The 21,386-nt window shown below is 39.5% G+C and overlaps 1 protein-coding gene across 1 annotated transcript in view; it reads right to left on the reverse strand.

Moving 5' to 3' along the window:
* Positions 1 to 17,882, reverse strand: part of PTK7 (protein tyrosine kinase 7 (inactive)) — a 92,776-nt gene extending 74,894 nt beyond the window's left edge. The window contains exon 1 of the mRNA XM_032216604.1: positions 16,922 to 17,882. Coding sequence (XP_032072495.1) covers positions 16,922 to 16,961 — 40 coding nt within the window. The 5' untranslated portion in view covers positions 16,962 to 17,882. The remainder of the gene's footprint in view (positions 1 to 16,921) is intronic.
* Positions 17,883 to 21,386: the final 3,504 nt, after the last annotated feature.

Consider the following 21,386-nt stretch of genomic DNA (forward strand, 5'->3'; position numbering starts at 1 on the left):
CTGGATGGTATGGATGATTTTGTCAGAGAACCTGCTGAGTCTCAGGATGTCCCCCTCAAGTGCCAGATGGCCAGCTGCAGCCACTGGAGCTCCGGTTGACGAACGGCCCCCTGGCTGAGGGAGATCTGATCCTGAGGTATGCGCCAAGGTGGACTGACAGACAAACTGACCAGATTGGCAAACCAGGACCTCCTGGGCCAGTGGGGCGCTACAAGCAGCACTTCCGCTCTCTCTGACAGGATCTTCCTGACCACCAGGGGAATCAGAGGAAGAGGCGGAAATGCATACAAGAGTCCTGGTGGCCACGGTGACCGAAGAACGTCCGTCCTTTCCGCCCTGGGGCAACGGAACCTGGTGAAGTACCGGGGAAGCTGGGTGTTGGCACAAGTCGCAAACAAGTCGACCTGCAGGCGGCCGAACCTCCGCGCCAGCTGGCGGAATAAGGCTGGATGAAGACGCCATTCTGAGCTCTGGATGGTGGTTCTGCTCAACCAGTCCGGCGTCACGTTGTCCTCCCCTGAAATGTGGTCTGTCCGGAGGGAGTTCAGGAACATTTCTGCCCAGCGGCCTAGCGCCTCCACTTCTGACATCAGGGCCAGAGACCGCATGCCGCCCTGATGGTTGATATGCACCTTTGTGGCGATTTTGTCTGTTAGGATCAGCACATCGTGGCCTTTGATCTGACTGCGGAAATGATGCATGGTTAGCCTGGTGGCCCGGAGCTCCAGCCAGTTGATGTTGTGGGCGAGCTCTGCCTGTGGTCACCGGCCCTGGACCACCTGAGTCTGGAGGTGAGCGCTCCAGCCGAAGAGACTGGCATCCGTCGTTATGATCAGGCGCTCCGGTTCCTTGAAGCAGCAGCCCTTCAGAAGAGCGTCCGTCTGCCACCACCTGACAGATCATAGAACCTTTGGAGGTAGACGCACTCTCCTCTTGCAGTTGCTGGCCTTGAGCACCCAGACTGTGGGGGCAATATGCTGACTCTAAACCGCTTAGAGAGGGCTGAAAGCCCTATGAAGCGGTGTATAAGTCTAACTGCTATTGCTATTGCGCCTCTGGAGCGGCAGCAGAAACCACTGGAGCTCTCCTGTATGCAGTTGTGCCCACAGAACCACTGAGATGCACGACATGAATTTCCCCAGCAGCTGAGAGAGGGAAACTACCGATGCTGTCCCCGCCGCCTGGATAGACCTCACCAGAAACCTGATGCTGTCTATTCTCTCCTGTGTGAGGAAGCCCTTGCAGTTCCTGGAGTCGATCATCGTGCTGAGGTGTTGAATTCTGCAGGTGGGGGTCAGATGACTCTTGGCGAGGTTGACTGAGAACCCATGTCGTTGGAAAACTTTTACATCTCTTGAATGTATTTTGTTCATTTCTTTACTTCGCTGAACCAAGGAGTGAATTTTGATATCAGCATTTAGTGTATAGGTCAGGGATGGCGAATCTTTTAGGCAACAAGCGTCCAAACTGTCAGCTGGCCAACGTGCATATGCGCGCTGGCCAGCTGAGTTCAGCCTTTTTTAAAACCATTTTTCACCCTCCCCAGAGGCTTTATAGGAGCCTGGGGAGGGCAAAAAGAGCCTCCCCGTCTCTCCTGGAGGCCCTCCGGAGGCTTAAGGAGCTTCCCTGAAGCCTCCAGAACACAGAAAAAGAGCCCCAGAGGTAAACTGGAAGTTCGGGAACGGACTTCTGGTTTGCTGGTAGGGCCGGTTTAAGCCCTCTGGAGGCTTCAGGGAAAACTCCTGAAGGTGCCTGAAGCCTCCGGAGGGCCTCCAGGGGGCAGGGGAGGCTGTTTTTGCCCTCCCCAGGCTCCTATAAAGCTTCTGGAGCCTGGGGAGAGCGAAAAAAGCATGCCAAAAATGGAGGGAGCACCTCTCATGCATGCATGCGCACTGGGGGGGTGTCGCACATTGCATTATGGGTCGGCACGCCCACACACGATCCCCCTGCGCTCCCCCCTTATGGAATATGAGCCAAAAAAGGTTCACCATCACTGATCTAGTCTGTAGTGTCAATTAATTGAATATTTGCAATTGCTACCCAGCTAAGAATCTATCAGCCTAATTGGACCTTAGATTAAGAGGAAACTGGGCAAGAGGAGTAGAGGCGTGGCTGCAACACTTTTCTCTCAGTCTATGGACCAATCAGGATTGATAACAGCCCAATGGTAGCACCTCCCACTCCCCAACAATGCATTCAATTTTACTTGAGTTACAGCTCTACTTCCAGATGATGTTGATTGAGAAATATGTTCCTGACAAGGAATAAGCAGATGGTAACTTCCAAATGTTTTAGAGACTAAGAAATGCTCTCTTGAGTTAAGCATGACGCTTGGTTTTCCTAGCAACAGTGCTGAAGTAATCTCCCATTGTCAAATTAATATTCTGCCAAAACTTGTTTAATCTTATGCAGATAGTCCTCAATTTACAACCATACATTCAACAATCATTCAACGTTTCAACAGCACTGTATGAAATGTGGTTATGACCAGTCTCAGCACCCCATGGTCACATGATCAAACTCTGGGTACTTGGGTTTGCCCTTATGACAAGTTGCCAAGCAGCCCATGATCACAAGATTGCCATTTCAAACCTTCCAATTTACAATTTTCCATGCCAGTTTCCCCAGAAAGTTAAGGGGAAGTCTGAAGAGATGATCACATGTTGCTGGGGTAAGTCTCCTTCCCCTCCCTCCGCACTGACACTGGTCACTCACACACCCTTCCTGACAATGCAGTGCCTTTCCTGTACCCTTGTGTACCTTCCCATGCTGCACACAACTTCTTGTGCACTCCCACCCTGACTTGTATGGTACCACTTGCACACCCTCCCATGCTGTGTGGCACCTCTTGCGCACATGCCTAACCTGCACAGTGTGTCTTGTGCACCACCTTTTCAACCCACGTGGCACTATTTCCACGCCTCTTGTCCCACTTGGCACTTGTGCCCCCCAACCTAGGCAGCCTTTCACACACCTTTCCTGAGCCACACACGGTTCCTCTCATGCTCCCTCCCTGACCATCCCTTGGCCACTGCCATTTATCCCCCTCCTTGCCACTTACTGGCCTGCGAGCTGAGATCTGTAACTTCCATTGACTTTGTTATGGGAAGTTAGCAGGAAATTGCCTCACCTAACAACCATGACATTCAGTTAAGGATGGCAACTAGAACTGCAGCGGTGGCTGTTGCTAAGCAATGCAGTTGTGGTTTACAACCATGTTGCTTAGTGATAGAAATTCCAATTTAATTGCCATCAAAAGTCAAGAACAACCTGTAATTAGGTTTAGTATGTTTTAGTAATTTTGTAAATTTTTAACTTGGGGATTTATATGTGATCATCAAAAAAGATATTTTAGTTTTAATATAATTCTGTATATATGTTGATCCTTTTATTCTGATTGTTATGACTTATGGTGAAACAAATAAATTTGCATTTTGTTCTTTTCTACTGCCTTTTTCTTCTCACTTTAGACTGAAACTCTATCAAGAAAACTTGCAGATAGAGGTAGAAAAGATCAATTTACCCATCTTTCAATAGATTAGGTATTGTTCAATGCCCAGAGTCTCTTGTTTGGATATGCAGCTATAGAAGCTGAATGAATAAAGCAGATTGCACAGACACACATTTGTGTATATTTCACCCCCCAAAAATCTGATCATATTTGATTTGTAGACTTAAATATTTGAATTAAACATTTATTAAAAAAAGAAAACATAACTCTATGACATACTTATGACTTAGTCCTAGGAATTATGACTAGAAAATCAGACCCAAAATTCAAAACGTTTTCTCCCAATGTGCATATACTTTCAACTTCAATACATGTTAATCCTTGATTTATAACAGTCCATTTAGTGACCATTTGAAATTACAACGGCACTGAAAAAAGTGACATGACCATTTTCCCCTATGATCACGTGATTTACATTCAGGTGCTTGACAACTGACTCATATTTATAATGGTTGCAGTGTCCCGGAGTCACATGATCCCCTTTTGCAACCTTCTGACAAACGAAGTCAATGGGGAAACCAGTTTCACTTAACAACCATTTTACTCATTTAACAACTGCAGTGATTCACTTAACAAATGTGGCAAGAAAAATGTCATAAAGCCATAAAATGGGGCAAAATTCACTTAACAAATTGATCATTTAGCAACATAAATTCTGGGCTCAACTGTGGTGATAAATCGAGGACTACCTGCATTACATATACATCAAGTGGAATTTCTCTTTAAAACATTAGCTTTCTTATAGAATATATCTATAAGAGGACATTCTATAACTAAATTAATACTTTTAATATTGTTATGCACAAGTAATTCATACTTCATATCTCAAAATGAAATAGTTTGTACAGTATTCCAGTTTCAATGTCAAGTATTTAAAGAATTGGAAATATTTGCTCACTCGTTATTAAATAGGTTGTTTACTTAAGCCAGCCTGTACCTGATAACCTTGGGCTTTCATCTTGAGAATCATAATGGCAAGCCAACAGGAAATTCATTCAATATATCATACAATAGTTACGTTTTTCGAAGTTCCCTTTATGAGCAGCTACCGTTCAAGTTATAATAAACTTTATTATCCCTACTGTCCCATTTTAAACAGAGCTTTTGCAGGCCCAATTTCTATAACAAAAATTGATTTGCCGCAAAATCATTTTCAACTAAGGTCGTTTTTCAATTACACTCCAAGAAAATACTTTGAAAGTGAAACAAAATGGAATTTTAGTTGGAGCCAAAATAGTCATTTATTGAGCACAACAGCTTAACCAAAAGATGGAAATACTGATTTTTTTTGCTGTTTTGAGAAAGAGTGCTCTAATTAAAAAAAAAAGAAAGCCTAGAAGGAAACAAGAAGACCCGAATAAATCTTCTCCAGCCGCTAACATACAGATAAACAGGGATTAACACCAGGCAAACAATCAAGCAGAAAACAATACCCTAATCAAGCCAAGGAGAAAATGGCAACCCCAACCAACACCAGCAGGCAAGCTACTGTATATAAATATGGTGCAAACTTCACATTTATTAACTTTAATGTTATATTAATTACTACACTAATGTATAATCAACCAATCTCAGAGAGCACAACGACTCCATTGGTCAACCAAGAACTACACATATTCTTTTCTATTGATATCTATTTGCGTATCTTTGCATTAAAAAATCTTCAACTGCCATTAAAAGATACTACTGCTCCCTCAGCAGTGCCCAAATTTATCAGACATAAAACTGTGATAATTTACTATTGTCCTATTATTAAATGCATAGCCTAACCCCTAACTAGAAACAAGTGAGGCCAAGCAAAGTTAGGGTTTCTATATCCACCCATACTATTACTGATGAGAAAGCATAAAAAGACAAGAGTCATATGGTGACCATCTTGAGAAACCTGAATTATGGACACTTCCTATTTGTCAGCAATTATTCATCAATAATTGGATTAGCACATAATTGAACTAACGTGTGATTCAATACTTGAATAATAAAGAATGCACTATTTAAACAAAAATAGTTTAAACACAGTAAAATGGTGATAACTAAATGTCTCTCTTCCTTCAATTTCCACCCTTGAATTAGCTTTAATTAAAAATAAATAAAACCCGCCTTGTGAAAAGATAGTTAAAAAAGCAGTTTCATAAATAAAAGTGTATCTGAAAAAGTTCATATACTCCTAAGCTCTCCGCTGTGTTGCATGCTGTTTCTTCATTTTCCATATTCACTTTACATAGAATGGTTCCTGCTGTTAAAGAATAACTGAAAAGCTCAACAACTCTTCTTTACGCCAATATAGCAGATCACTTTCCCAAAGTATGTCTGCTCATGCTAGTAATTAAAAATAAAACTTCATTATGCTAAATTGACCCTCCCCTTTCCTTCTTTCCCCATTTCTTTTCTTCTTCTTTATCTTGTCTTTCTGTTCTATTGGTAGACATCTTCTCAGCTTTTAATTAAGTAAATGCCTATTATTGTTTTGACTTGCTTGCTGCTTTTCCTTTTAAATGAAAATGCAGTGAACAAAAAATAGCTACAACTAAAAATACACTGCAACAATAAAGATATTAATATTTTAAAACATAAATGCATTTCAATAATGATTTACAACTTTTTAAGGTCATTATCACATTGATATTTTCTATCTGTAAAACACAGCAACAATACAATGCTATTGTTTATCAACTACTGTGTTTCCCCCAAAATAAGATCTGGTCTTCTATTAATTTTGCTCCAAAAGGCGCACTAGGGCTTATTTTCGCTAGGTCTTATTTTGGGGGAGATACAGTAATGTGTCCGTCTGGTTGATGATCTTAACTAGGGCTTATTTTGGGGGTAGTGCTTATATTATGATTATCCTGAAATATCATGCTAGGGCTTATTTTCCAGATGAGTCTTATTTTGGGGAAAGCACAGTAATACATAAACTAAATGAGCAGAGTCCATTAGAAATACTGAACACAGGAACTGGACATCAGGACAGCAGCGAATAATCTATCATATACCACTATTTCTTTCTGTCTGGTATAGTTTTTAAAAGTTCCAACAGCAAGAAAGTTAATATGGGCTTGATGTTCAGTCGCTTAGTCTCTGTTTTCTATTATCCTTTTACTAAAAGGATAAACATAATGATCAACCCTTGGTGTTCTACGGGAAATCAGGAGGGAAGGCATATGCTGTACTAGGAAACTGATAAACATTCCTTCTTTTTATCCTCTCAAAGCTCTGTAGTACACAGATGGCTACTGACACACTCCAAAGAAGTCATTATAGTAGTATTCTACGGCCAATTCTTCTTTATATATGCAGCTGCCTTCCTCTATAGCATCCTCTAAGCAATCATTTACATGAATGGTAACAGATGTGTCCACAAATACATATAACAAAGAAAATACAAAAGCACTAAATTCATTACAATAAAGACAGAGTTACATATTAACCATGAAGTTGTATGTGTCTGGCCCAACACATGTAACTGGCCATCTCTGGATATATTCTGTACTCAATGGGAGGATAGTAATCTGAGAGATTACACATGTATTGTTCTATCCTGGACTGTTCCTTTCAGCAGGGTTTTTTTTAAAATAAATAATTATCTTCAAGTATTTGAGACAAATCTAGAACATATCCAGGCAGTTAAATACATTTGCTAGTATCTTCTCCAGCCTTGTGGGGCCTATGCAGCTAATTAAGCAAGTTGGGAGACGCTGCAAAGCAGTTAGTAGACTTTTGAATCTGACTGAATAAAACTGAGCTATTATGAGTCTACTTTGTGGTGAGGTTAGGCAAATAAACAGCACTTACCCTGATCTGATTAAACAAAATACAGGTAGTCCTCAACTTACAACAGTTCATTTGGTGACCCTTCAGTTACAATGGCACTTAAAAAAAGTGACTTATGACCGTTTTACACAGTTACAACCATTGTAGCAGCCCCATGATCATGTGATCAAAAGTCAGATGCTTGGCAACTGATTCATATTTATGACAGTTGCAGTGTCCTGAAGTCATGTGATCATCTTGTGTGATCTTCTGAAAAAGTCAATTGGGAAGCCAGATTCACTTAACCGGGTTACTCTTATCAACTGCAATGATTCACTTAACAACGGTGGCAAGAACGGTCATAAAACGGGGTAAAACTCACTTAACAAATTTCACTTAACAAAATAAAATTGGACTCAATTGTAAGTCAAGGACTACCCGTAACCCAAAAGCCACATCTTGGCTAATGACTGGATGGAAGACTAACAGAAAATTTTAGAATTGTTGGGTAGACTATTGAAATTTAAAAATATCCTGAAGAAATAAAGGTAGTCCTGAAAAATTAAGTTTATGACTGATCCTTATAAGTGTCACCCATCCTTGTGGTCACGTGACTGAGATTTGGGTGTTTTGAAACCGATGAGCATTTATAACCACTGCTATGTCCTACAATCATGTGATCACCATTTGTGTGCTTCACAACCAGCTCCTGAGAAGTAATTATGGAGAAACTGGCACTGATGATATTACCTTCTATTTTGGTAATGAAACATTTGCAAGAAAACAACCAAATATCAAGAGGTCCTCAGTTCAACCCTGAGCTTCAAATATTCTCTTCTTTGGGAACCTGGCATCTGTTATAGGCAAATATGTTGTTAAAATCAGTCTGCAAATTTTACTTAATACAAAAATGCAGCAGCAAAAATATTAAATGAAATTTTAAACCTTATATGACCTTAGCTGGCTCATTTCCACTTCCAATTCAACATGCTAGGACGCAAAACGATTTACAATGTTTTAATATTGTAAGCCACCCAGAGATAGGTGGCAATTACATTTAAATAAATAATCTGAAATTATCTGAAGAACTGTTAGTATTCATGTAACATGTTTGTGTTCCACATGTTAGTATTCGGTTCCCATTACAGGTAGTCCTTGACTTACAACAGTTTGTTTAGTGACTGTTCAAAGTTACAATGGCACTGAAAAAAGAAACCAAAGATTTTAGGTAGAGGAAATATAAAAAGGTCTATAAGATGACGTAAACTGTTATAGCAGTAAAACTATTGAAGGAACTTTTAATAGAATGAATGAAGAAAATAGTGGCCAATGTCAGTAATGTTGTTGGTTTCTATGAATGGACTATGTGTAAAAGATACTATTGAAGAAATGTTAAATGTGGACTAAATTTTGTTTGACAAGTTAGGGATGGTATTGACATTGATGTAAAACTGACAAGCCGACATAATGATTTAGAAAATGTTTCACTGGATGTTCAAAAGAAACTGGCTGAGGTTTTAATATTTAAAAGAGAATACAGATGACAAATCAAAAGAGTGACTGGATAATTTTGTCCTATTGGATTTATAGAAGAGGTTTGGGAAAGCTTGAAGGACTGTGTGATGGGACAGAAGAAATGAAGAGACATCAAATCCTATGAGAATACTTGAATCAACTAAAAATGAAGACTGTTGTAAGTTAAAGGAAGGAAGTTTATTAAATCAAGCTGAAAGCTAGATATGTTGTTACTTCTGCCTACCCGTTATGAATTTTCCATTAATAGTGAAAATATGTTATTTATGAATTTGTTTACAGATAAGAGACCTGATGTTGACTTAAGAGGTAAGATAGAATGAAGAATTTCTAAATTTGTTTACGCTTGTTGTGATTAGAATGTCAGTGTTCCAAATTGCATCCAAAAGTAAATCAGAGTCCAAGGCAAAGTATTGCTCAAAGTTCCGATTTATTAAGAGAAAGTGTGGCAGGCCAAAGATCCAAAAGAAAAGATGGTTGTAGACCTGACATAGGAATGGAAGTCACTTATATTTTTCTCTTTTGATATATTCTTCATTTCATTTCATTTCATTTTAATTTTATTTGTATGCCGCCCTTTTCCCTGAAGGGACTCAGGGCGGCTCACAACTCAAAGGGAGGGAAAAAAACAAACAAAGTTACAAAAAAAACATAGAAACCATACATAGTTAAAAAAAAAACACAACAATCATACCATTCGAAGTGGGGGAGCGAGTCTTTAGCCCCAGGCCTGTCGGAACAGCCAGGTTTTAAGGGCTATGTGGAAGGCCTGGAGGGTGGTGAGGGTACGGATCTCCACGGGGAGTTCGTTCCAGAGGGTCGGAGCAGCCACAGAGAAGGCCCTCCTCCGGGTAGTCGCCAGTCGACACTGGCCGGCTGATGGAATTCGGAGGAGGCCTAGTCTGTGGGCTCTAATTGGTCTAGTGGAGGTAATTGGCAGTAGGCGGTCTCTCAAGTACCCCGATCCAATACCATGAAGGGCTTTGTAGGTGACAACTAGCACCTTGAAGCGTACCCGGAGATCAACAGGCAGCCAGTGCAGCTCGCGGAGGATAGGTGTTACGTGGGTGAACCGAGGCTCACCCACGATCGCTCGCGCGGCTGCATTCTGGACAAGCTGAAGTCGCCGAATACTCAAGGGCAGCCCCATGTAGAGCACGTTGCAGTCTTATTTATTTCCCTTGTATTTTTTACTTCTTTCTATTTACCTTTGTTCCTTTAAGTTTACTTTGTATTAGATTTTACTATTATAATCAAAATTCTACAATTTGGACAATGTTGCAATTCAGACTTCATATCAAAAAGGGTGTTGAGAAAACACAACTATACCAGGATAGCATTCTTGTGTGCAGCTCCATAAACCAAACTTTCTTTTCTCCGTACCATATAGTTTTAGCAGTTTGATGCATAGTGCAAAGAAAAGATATAACTGTTTTAATAAACTGCAGTTGGGTGCTCATGGACTCCAAAGCACATGTCTGCCTCCAAATCTAAAGTTCTAATATATGGGTTTCCTTTATCATGTGTGATTCTTTCCACTATAGTTTATTATTAAGTGTAAACCAGATCTTTGAGAATTCCCTAATATGCCAAGCCACACTGTATTTTTATACTCAAGGAAAATATAATTAAGAACATTTTAGAGAAATATCAGTTCGTACTTTCTTAGAAATGTGGGATTTTTTAAAAAAAAAAAGCCTTAAGCAAAAGAAAAAACTTCAGTGAAAACATACCTCTTACATGGATTTTTGTTTTATAATTCCTAAAAATGTGGTGCTGTGTCAATGAAAAATATCTAGAGTATTGAATCTGGGGGATGTGTCTGGATTTACAAGTATGTCCTAAAAGGAAGATGTATGTGTTTTTAAAGAACATAAAATATTTATTGTGGAAATTATCTTGCTGAAGTTGCTCCTTTAACTTTGAAGATATGCTAGCTTTTAGAGCTAAGAATATTTTGATCATTTAAGTCGCAAGATTGTGGAGTGGATGTAACAGAAAACAATAATAATTTTTATGGAAAACTATTGTGCAATTTACAGTACATGATTTTAGACTAGGAACTATATACATTGTAGAATCCAAAATATCACAGAATGAAAAAAACAAAACAGATTTTACTTTTGGTGTTACATAGCAGCTTTTTTTTTACTGAAAGCACATCAAACTACCGGTAATTTAAGCATTGTTTTGATAAGTCCTACAAAAGCAAGAATCAATATACAATGTTTTTCTTTTGACCCATGAAAACAAATATACAAATTCGTATGTTGGGCTATGTATGGTTTATAGATGAGTCGGAAAACGAACAAGAAGTGTTGCCTAAATAATTTACAAGTAAACCAATAAACACCATTTATTTAAAGAAAAGAAGAATATTTTTTATGGCATTGCACTTTTTTCTCCAGCAAGCCACGTATAGGGGGCTTGGAATGTTGCAAGTACAGCAGACAGTTGAAGGAGAAAAAAGGTATTGGAAGAATATCTGAAGGACAGTGAAGAAGGTGCACTGAAGCTAGTACATCATGAAGAAATACTGAATACTGGAGACAAGACAAGACAGACCCAACGAAGAATAGAAAAGAGACATCAATAGTACTCACACACACACAAATTAGCAAGTAGAGTAGCAACAAGACATGGCAATGGTTAAGAGCAGGAAAACTGAAGAAAGAGACAGGGAGACTAATTCTGGCTGCACAAGACCAAGCCTTAAAAATAATCACACACAAAGCCAGAATTGAGAAGAAGACAACAGGTAGCAATCCCTGCAAAGAAGTTGAAGAAAAAGTGGGACACCTAGTTAGATGTTGCAAAAAGATCACACAAATTGATTACAAACAAGGACACAAGAAAGTAGCAACAATGGTTCACTGGAATAGAATTCTTTATTGGCCAAGCGTGATTAGACACATAAGTAATTTGTCTCCGGTGCATAAGTTCTCAGTTTACATTGAAATTCAATGTAGAGAAAAGTAAAGTGTTGTACTTAGGCAAGAAAAACCAAAAGTACACATATAGATCGGGTGAAACCTGGCTTAATAGCAGTAACTCTGAGAGGAATCTTGGAGTCTTAGTGGACAATCAATTAAATATGAGTTGTGTGCGGCAGCAGCCAAAAAAGCCAATGCAATCCTAAATTGCATTAACAGAGGGATTCAATCAAGATCAGGGGAGATACTAATACCACTCTATAAAGTAGTAAGTAAGACCACACCTAGAATACTGCATCCAATTTTGGTCATCACACTACAGAAAATATGTTGAAACTCTAGAAAGAGTACAGAGAAGAACAACAAAGATGATTATGGGATTGGAGGCTAAAACATATGAAGAATGATTATAGGAACTGGGCGTGGCTAGTCTAGTGAAGAGAAGGACCAAGGGGGACATGATAGCAGTGTTCCAATATTTGAGGGGCTGTCACAGAGGGGGTCAAGCTATTTTCCAAAGCATCTGAAAGCCAGGTAAGGAATAATGGATGGAAACTGATCAAGGAGAGATTCAACTTAGAAATAAAGAGAAACTTTCTGACAGTGAGAACAATCAACCAATGGCAACAGTTGCCTTCAGAAGTTGTGGGAGCTTCATCACTGGAAGCTTTCAAGAAAAGACTGGACTGCCTTCTGTCAGAAATGGTATAGGGTCTCCTGCTTGAGCAGGAGGTTGGACTAGATGACTTACAAGCAGAGGTAGTTTCCTACTGGTCGGACTGATTCGGCTGAACCAGTAGTAACTTGGCGGCCTGGGTTGCTGGAACTGGCAGCAACCCAGGCGTGCCATGCCCCCAAACTGGTTCTCTCGATGGCGTAGTAGGCATCACCATCTTGTTTTGGCCTTCTGCGCATGCGCAGATACATTTTTGTTAAACTGTGCAGGTGCGTGCATCAAGTGCATGTGTGCATGGTGTGGCCCTGAGCGCACCAGCAATAGCGGAACCCATCCCTGTCTACAAGGTCCCTTCCCACTCAGTTTTCTGTTCTGTTCTGTTCTTCTATTGTATTCAAGTAACAAGTGATAAACCGTGATCATAATCATAAAATGCAATCATCCTCATCATAAATTGTAAGATATCTGCAAGAAATATCATTTCACTAAAAGCAAGAACTGATGGGACCACAAAATATATAAGGTAATAGAAAATGAAGAAGCTAAATTGCTCTAGGACATTATAGAAAATTATAAACAGCTCTATCACAGCATATAAAGTAGATATAAGCATGGTTTAAAAGTGAGGATCTATTTCCTAATTTTATTTACTTGTGCCTAAATAAAAAACTACACTATGATCAAAATGAAACCAAATCTCCAATACTATTGACACAGAGGTGACCATTCATTACATTCAGTCTAAAAGACCTCCGGAAAGCCCTGTCTTTGAATTTGTTTCTTATAAATATACATTTATTATAACATTTATTATAACAATGTTGCAGAACAAAATGCAATATGCCAACCAGACTAGGCACATTAGGATTGAGGCTTCCCTACACCACTCTATAGATATTGCATCCAATGAAAAGGTAGCACAAAGGCTGCTTTCATAATTTAACAGCTACCTTACTTCAAAGGTTTCTGCCATTCCATCCAGCATGCCCACGCTGTTGCCCTATAATTTAAACTAATCATACCAGCTTCATTTTCATGCATTTCTTGGCTTCTTTCATGGGTTATTCTTGTACTTACTTGCCCTTGGCATCTCTTTTGAGGAATAGCTTGATATTTAAGTAGTTTAGAAATGTCATGTGTTCAGCTCCATGGTGCATTATCGGTATTTGCTGGAAATATAAATACTAAGTCCTAAAGCATGGAGACACTAATTAGCACTTTCCTATACAAATGTTCTGCATGCTTGACGGATGAAATTCACTCTTCAGGGAGACTTGTTCCATAGGCCACATGCAATTAATTAGTTTCAGACATGCTATAGATGATCTCCTCTACTCAACAAAGTCAGCAGTTTAATCCATCAGATCCCCGGATTTTATTTAGTTTCCACTGAGGTCTATGACACAATAGGAGTCAGTTTTACAAACCTTCTTCTGATTCCAATCTCTTCATGTTCTTTGCACAAATAAAGCATTGTTCTTTTTATATATACTGTTGTCTATTATCTATGTCATATTTTAAAATAGTTTTGTTAAATAATCTGAAATCAAATATTCTTATTGCTTACTTGATAGCCATATAACTTTTATTAAACATGCTACATACAGAGAGGAGGACATTTTTAAAAAGTACAATACTGTATATTTCCTCAATCAAAACAGCTGCAAGAGGATATTGAACTTCATCTAATTCTCTGAATTAAGGAGAAGTGGGTTGGTGTAATCATAATAGTTTATTATTCCCTGCAGTTTAGCAATGTATTTGGAATAATATTCCAAAGGTAATTGAGTACTAGATAGATAAGTCAGGCAAGAAAGAAACAAAATGTTATGGAAGTTGCAGTCCTGGATTGAGACACTGTAAAATAAATAATAATTTCTGAAGGGATAAAGAATATTTCTAAATCCAGAAATATCATGAATATAACTCTAAAATACTAAAAATCATTAATGTGTTATTGAAATTAATGTTAGCTCACTTTGTGAATAAATTTATCAATTCAATGTAAGAAAGCAAAATTTGCTTTTCTCACAAATATCAATTATCGATTAAAGCCAAGATTTAAATATTTGTTTCATTTCAAAGCAAATAAAATATGTAGAAATTAGTAAACAAAATAAAAAATTTGCATTTACATCAATAATTTAAAACCAACACCTGAAATTTTAGCATTATAAAATTTTCTGGGTCAGGATGTTGGGCACAGCATGGAGTGAGAAGTTGGCTGCTATAGTTTGTAATGGTTTATCATGTTATGGCTTATAACATTTGGTCCTAACTGTAGTTCATTCCATATACCATACTTGAACTAAGTATAAAAACTCAGTCACCTGAGATTTACCAAAACATGGGTAAAAACAAGCCATAGCTGAACAGAACGCATGAACCCAGTTTATGATTGAAAACTAATTTCCCTCAAAATCCTTTCAAGCCACAATATAGTTCTATTTGCTCTCAAGATGAATTCTTCCTGAAATCCAAATCATCCATTGATAAAAAATATCTTACAAATTTAAATATAACACATGACAAAAATCTTCACAGAAAAATATCAATATCTGTTAAAATTTCACAATTTTTTCCACTCTATTTAGTGAGTATATATTACATATTGAAATCAGATATATTATGACATGAAACTCAAAGAAAATATTAAGCATTAAATACAAGTGCTATTTTGCACAATTATTTCATGTACTGATGAAAAGCATTTTTCATTGATAAAGAATTAAAAATGATCTTGATTACTAGAATTCAACATTTTGACAAGTATGCCAACAGTGCAAATTTCTAACAGCAATAGCACAATTTATTATTATAAAATTTTATTGCTTGTTGGAGGACAAAACATTAACAATGTTGAGAGATTATTTGCTTTATTTTGCACACTGTATAACCTAAGTACTGTACCAGATAATTCTCTAATATGTGAAGCAACTTTCAGTTAAGATTATCATCTCCAAGATTAAAACTGCTGCAAGGCCTTTTTTGGATTCTTAATATCAAGAAATCATATAGAGCAAAGGCAATTCAGATATATAACATGCCAGCTACTAATCCGGCATGATACACCTAACTTATTCAGAGATTTCACTCATATTCAAATTCACAATCTTCTATCAACACTAGATTACAGATGTGCCAATAATCTCATTCCTATATATGTATATAATATAACAAACTATTTGGCACTTCTAATTAATCAAAGGGAGTTATTACTGGAAAGGTGAATTAAAAGAAATCTCCCAATCTCTCATCTCCATAGATTTAAACATTAGCCAAGTTTCTCAGGCAAGATAGTCTGATTCCACCATATATGGAACTATGTTAATTAAAATTTCAGGGTATAGTCTGAAATTCAGCACCTATCATCAAAGTTTAAATTAGACCGAAAGTTGTCACAACTGCTTTAGAGGCTTACATTTATTAATGACATTGGTTCAGAAGAAGACATAGAAAATCCTGAGAATTCTTACTAAGGAAATTTTCAACTCAAAATTGTTTATGAAAGAGCACATGTAGGATTGTCCAGTAATAAATATTGCTTTATTTAACCTGGCACTTACTTCTCAGGACCATTCATTAGTAGGGCAGCGGAGAGATTTATTATCGGAATCAAGAATGGAATCTTAACATTTCTCTGAACACACGGATAGAGCAAAAGAAAGGCGCTGGCATCTATTCCCCCACCCCACCCCCCATTCCGCCAGCCACCCCTTTCTCGTCTTTCTTGGAGCAGTTTCAAACCAATGCGTTAGAGCGAGCCAGAAGAAATGTTGCCTGCCAGCTTGAGAAAGATCCCGCTGTTCAGTCTGAATGGCACCGAGCAATTGCTGGGCCTGGTCTAATGAAGCAGGGGAGGAGAAAAGGGGGAGACGCTGTTGTGGCAGCGGCGGCGGGCGATGGAAAGAAATCCCTTACGGACGCCGAGGGGCTTGATTGAGTCTTGGCACCAAATGGCTGCGGGGAGAGAGAGAGCGGGAAAGAGACACCGACTCTCGGCATCCACTTCCCAGCTCCCTCCAACATCTCCGGCGGACACAAAGGAACCCCTTGAAAGGGGGTGGTTAGCCATAATCCTGCTAACGCGGTGGGCTTTTTTTAAACTCACATACAAACGCGCGCACATCTCTCCCCCAGCAGCAGAGCTGCTACTTTCTAATACAGCCCGAAAGAGCCCCACAAGCTCCCTCGCGCCACGCCGGATTGGGGTCCACTTTCAGCGCCTCGAAGAAAGCGCATCCACGGCGGCTCAAAGAGGCAGGGCGAGGACCGACTTGTTTCCCCCTCCTTGTTCTCTCCAAAACACCCCTCCGCTCCCCCACGCCGCCTCCGGACGGAGGCATAAAATGGGGGCTCCCCGTTCTCTCCAGCCCAAACAAAGTAAAAGGGAAAGAACGGCCGCGCGGGACGCCCGGTTTGGATTCGCAAGGCAGACCGGCAGGCGGACGGGCACGAGAACGAGGGGCGACGAGTCAGAGGGTCCCTTATGTGTCTTTTTTTTCGCCTCGCACTCACCAAGAAGCTGGAGGAGGAGGAGGGGGGCTCCCCTCGCCATCTCTGCGATCAACGCTGCACCGGTTTGATTTCTTTTTCCGTTGCGCCCGGGCAACTTCGGCCTTGGCACCAGCTTTCACTCCATGCTGTTCAGAAAAAGCTCCAGAAACCTCTTAGCCCAACCCAGCCAAGCCGCCAAAGCCAGCCCCACCCCTCGCCTCCCCTCCCCTCGCCTCGCACACCCGGGACAAGGTGGAGCTTCCGGGCAGGAGGATCCCGCTCCGGCAAAGGGAGGCCGGAACCTAATTGCCGACCACCAGCCCCGACTTATTTCTCCTCGACTCTCCGATTACCTGTCCGGTTGGCGGGCGACCTCTACTGACTGGAATCGGTGGCTCTTAAGATGGCAGATCCGATGCGAGGGTTTTTTTTATTATTATTTCAAAAGAAAGGTCTCCGGAATGTCCTACCTAGACAACCCCGAAAATACCGGTAGATGCTTCAGCTTAAATGAATGTTGCAATCCGATAGTTTTATTTAAGAGTTATTTTAGTATGTTTAGTCTCGGTCTATATTTTCTTCTCTTCATTTCGCCCTAATCTTACTACTTCTAGCAGCTGTAACCTCCTCCCACCACCCCTCCCATTGAATGGTATCTTAATTTACAGAGATTTGAAGGAGAATAGAAAGAGTATTGATGCTTTTGAACTTTAATGTTGGGAAGATTTGTGAGAATTCCTGGCTAGTGAAGGAGGGGAAAAAATAAATTATCACTGGACAAATCATACCAGAGTGCTGGCTGCAGGTACAAGGGACTAAGTTCTTATGTTGGACACATTAGGCAAAGACCCAGTCTCTGGAGAAGGCTCTAATGCTGGAAAAAGATGGCAAGAAGGACCAGCAGCCAAAGGAACAATGGACTCACAGTGACAATGGCAGCACCATGGAAAGACCTGAAGGACCATGTTGGGGACAGATCGGTGGTGGGTTGCAGGCGGTACACCGTGGTACGAACATACTGGAGCCTGCCCGGAGCACCAGGTACCGTTCCGGTATGGTGCTCTGGAGGGCCCACTCGCCCACCCACGCTCCTTACTGTGTTTTAAAGCTGTTAGCGCTTCCGTGCACGCACATGGCACGTACAGTGCCTGCACGGTGCTCCGCCAAGCAGCTGGAGCATTGTGGAGGCTTGCAGAAGCGTCATTTCCAGCTACAACACATACGCACACTGAGCGCATGTGCATGTGGATGACGCCGGGGCCGTTCCAACCGTACCGGTTGGAACAGAATCCAGAACCCACCACTGGGACAGATCCTCATGGAGAAAATCGATCTGTGGTTACTAAGAGTTGACATGGTGGTACATAATCAAAGAACTCCAATCAATTCTGGGCACATAATAAAGATATACATATATGAATGTAGGTACACACACACATACACACACACACCACACACACTTCCATCTTTCAGGGTTCTACTCCATGCAGTTGATGAATGGGACTGTACCTGCAAACATTTGTACCTTAATAAATGAGTTAGCTTTTAAACTGCCATAAAATTCTTTGTTACCTTTTCCAGATAATTTGTTCCTCATGAAACAATACGCATAAGGCTGCCTTCTAAATGTTATCCTCTATCTCTTTCCATTAATTTAAATGTGAAACAGCCTCATTTCTGTTCATTTCAAATTTAGCAGTCTCAACGGATCATACATCAAGGTAAAACGTAATGTGGTTTATCTGGTTTGGGTTAAATGTCACCCAGTCTTTTGCAGCTTATTCAAAAACCATGATTAAATTGAATTAGTATATGTGACTACATACGCAGTTCATCTGTCATTAGAAAATTATGTGTTTCAATACTAGAAGACTTAATTTTTAATAAGCTATAAGTACCTGAAAATATAATGGATGTTGAAAATTTAGTAATGGATGTTAAAAGTGTTTGTGAGGTGATGCAAATATATGACTCACAAGTGTAGATAGATTTTTAGGTGACTAAATACAACTGCAGATTTGTTCTTATTTGATTAAATTACAAGTTAGTGTTTCAGTTCTTTCAGTGATTCCATTCTAGTACTTTCAGAAATAGCAGTGTTCCAATATCTCAGGGTTTGCTACAAAGAAGAGGGACTCAAACTATTTTCAAGGTACCTGAGGGTAGAACAAGAAGCAATGGGTGGAAACTAATCAAGAAGAGAAGCAACTTAGAACTGAGGAGAAATTTCCTGACAGTTAGAACAATTAATCAGTAGAACAGCTTGCCTCCAGAAGTTGTGAATGCCCAAACACTGGAAGTCTTTAAGAAGATGTTGGCTAGCCATTTGTCTGAAACGGTAAAGGGTTTCCTGCCTAGGCAGGGGGATGGACTAGAAGACCTCCAAGGTCCCTTCCAACTCTGCTATTGTATTGTATCTAAATGTAGGGGAATTTTTAAAAATATGGTAAATAAAGATAGAGATTGATTTCTGGGATACTGTGGTGCAGGGGTATCAAACTCAATTTCATTGAAGGCCACATCAGGGTTGTGTTTGACCTCTGGGAGCCAGGGTGGGTGTGGCCAGGGTGGGCGTCACCAGCTTGACATCACTTGCGTCAGGATTGCCTATGGCGGTCCAAGTCCTCTGCAAGCGAAAATGGGCTCCCGAGCTCCATTTTCAGCTGCCACAGCCTCCTGGAACCCTCTTTCAGCAAAAATGGAGCTCTGGAGGACCACACGTGGCCCTCCCAAGTTCCATTTTTGATGGCTGAAGCATTGTGGGCCGGTCCTTTGCTGTTTCCAGGGTGACCCGCGAGCCAGGTATAAATATTCTGCGGGCCAGATCTGGCCCCCGGCCCTTCAGTCTGACACCCTTGCTGTAATGCATAAAAGTTGAAGGGAAATACATTTTTTGAGGGGACCCCTAGTGATAAAGCTAATAAGTTTCACCTTGTGGCAATTCTAGTTTGGGTTTATTACAAAACAGTTTACAGAGGCAAGATTTTAAAAAATTGTACATTTACCGCTACATTTATGTAGCTTTAACATACATGATTGCTCTTGATGGGAAGTTCCAAGCTCAAGGAATGTAAATAAATGTGAGAATTATTGTGCATCAAAGTAATGTAAACACGTTATATCAAGTTATTTATTCAGTGGTTTAAATAGAATAATACTAACATGCTTAGGAATAATGCTGTGAAAAACATAATTGTATATGTGCTTGTGTATCCTGTACTAAGCTTCCATTATGAAATCATGCCACATTAATTTTACAGAGTCCAAACACAACTCTAGTTTTAACTTTCCTATACTTTTGCAATTTGTGTGTTTTTTTTTTAATTTCAAGGGGGAAAAGGATAAAAACTTCTTATTGGTACTAGAAACTATTTACATAGAAGTAGCTACTTAAGAAAAAGAACTACTCATGTGTAACCACTGTTTGAAAGAGGAACAGACTTTAGGTCTAGTTTTTATAGCAGGGATAAAGGAAAGCATGTCCTTTGGAGAAGGAAACCACAAACCCTTGAGGAAGTAATAAAATCATTTTAATTTCCTCTCAATCATCTGATAAGTACTGCTATTAGCACTAATAATAGTTTTTCTAGTTCATAGTCTTGTTCTTATAACAAGATTTCCAAACATTTATAGCTAAAAATTCAACATTATTAATGTGTAACTGTTGGTGGGCCAATTTATAAATAGAGTTCATATGATATGCTATGATAGAATATGCAGTTAATTAATTTGTACCATCTTATTCCACAGAGTTGATTTATTATTTGTCCAAATGTGAAATAGTGGCCATTAGATTCATTAAAAAAAACACTACAATTTAATCAAGACATCTGATTATTGTCTTAAAATCAATTGTTTAAAACTCTGTATACAACATTCATGTCACACCTGTATGGTGTATTGTTTAGCCTACTACATGACATTGCAGTCTCCTTCTCTGAGGACACTTAACAAGAGACTGCTAACTCATGAAAGGAACTAGCCTCCAGGCCCCCAAAGGTTTTCCCTCTGATCACTTGGCTGGGAACATCAAAGGTTTCTGTGTCCTATTTCATTTCTTTATTATCTCAAGCTGAGAACAGCAGGGCTGGTGACAACCCTATTTCCTTTACAGGCTTGCAACTAGGGAAGAGGCAATAAAGATTATAACCCTTGTTCATGTTTTCACAAAATACTTAACATGTAGTAAATGGCCTTTGTTACTTAGGGAGTTCACATGCTGCTTTGGAAAACGGCAGAATAAAGGGTCATTTGCTTACAAATTTGTAATATTTCTTTTTCTGTTATCAAGTGTAGATGAACAGAGTTTTACTTATTCATTTATTAAATATATATCCCATGGTAATAACAGAACTAGGATACAGTTGTTTATTTTAATGTTCAGTCTAAGGATTGTCATTCCCTGTTGGGAAAAAAGCAATTAGTATTATGTGTCATTAGTTTAGATTTGCTGTACTATAAGCAAAAACAAATCACTTAATCAATA

This window comes from Thamnophis elegans, chromosome 4 (assembly GCF_009769535.1).
Source record: "Thamnophis elegans isolate rThaEle1 chromosome 4, rThaEle1.pri, whole genome shotgun sequence".
NCBI classification, from domain to species: domain Eukaryota; kingdom Metazoa; phylum Chordata; class Lepidosauria; order Squamata; family Colubridae; genus Thamnophis; species Thamnophis elegans.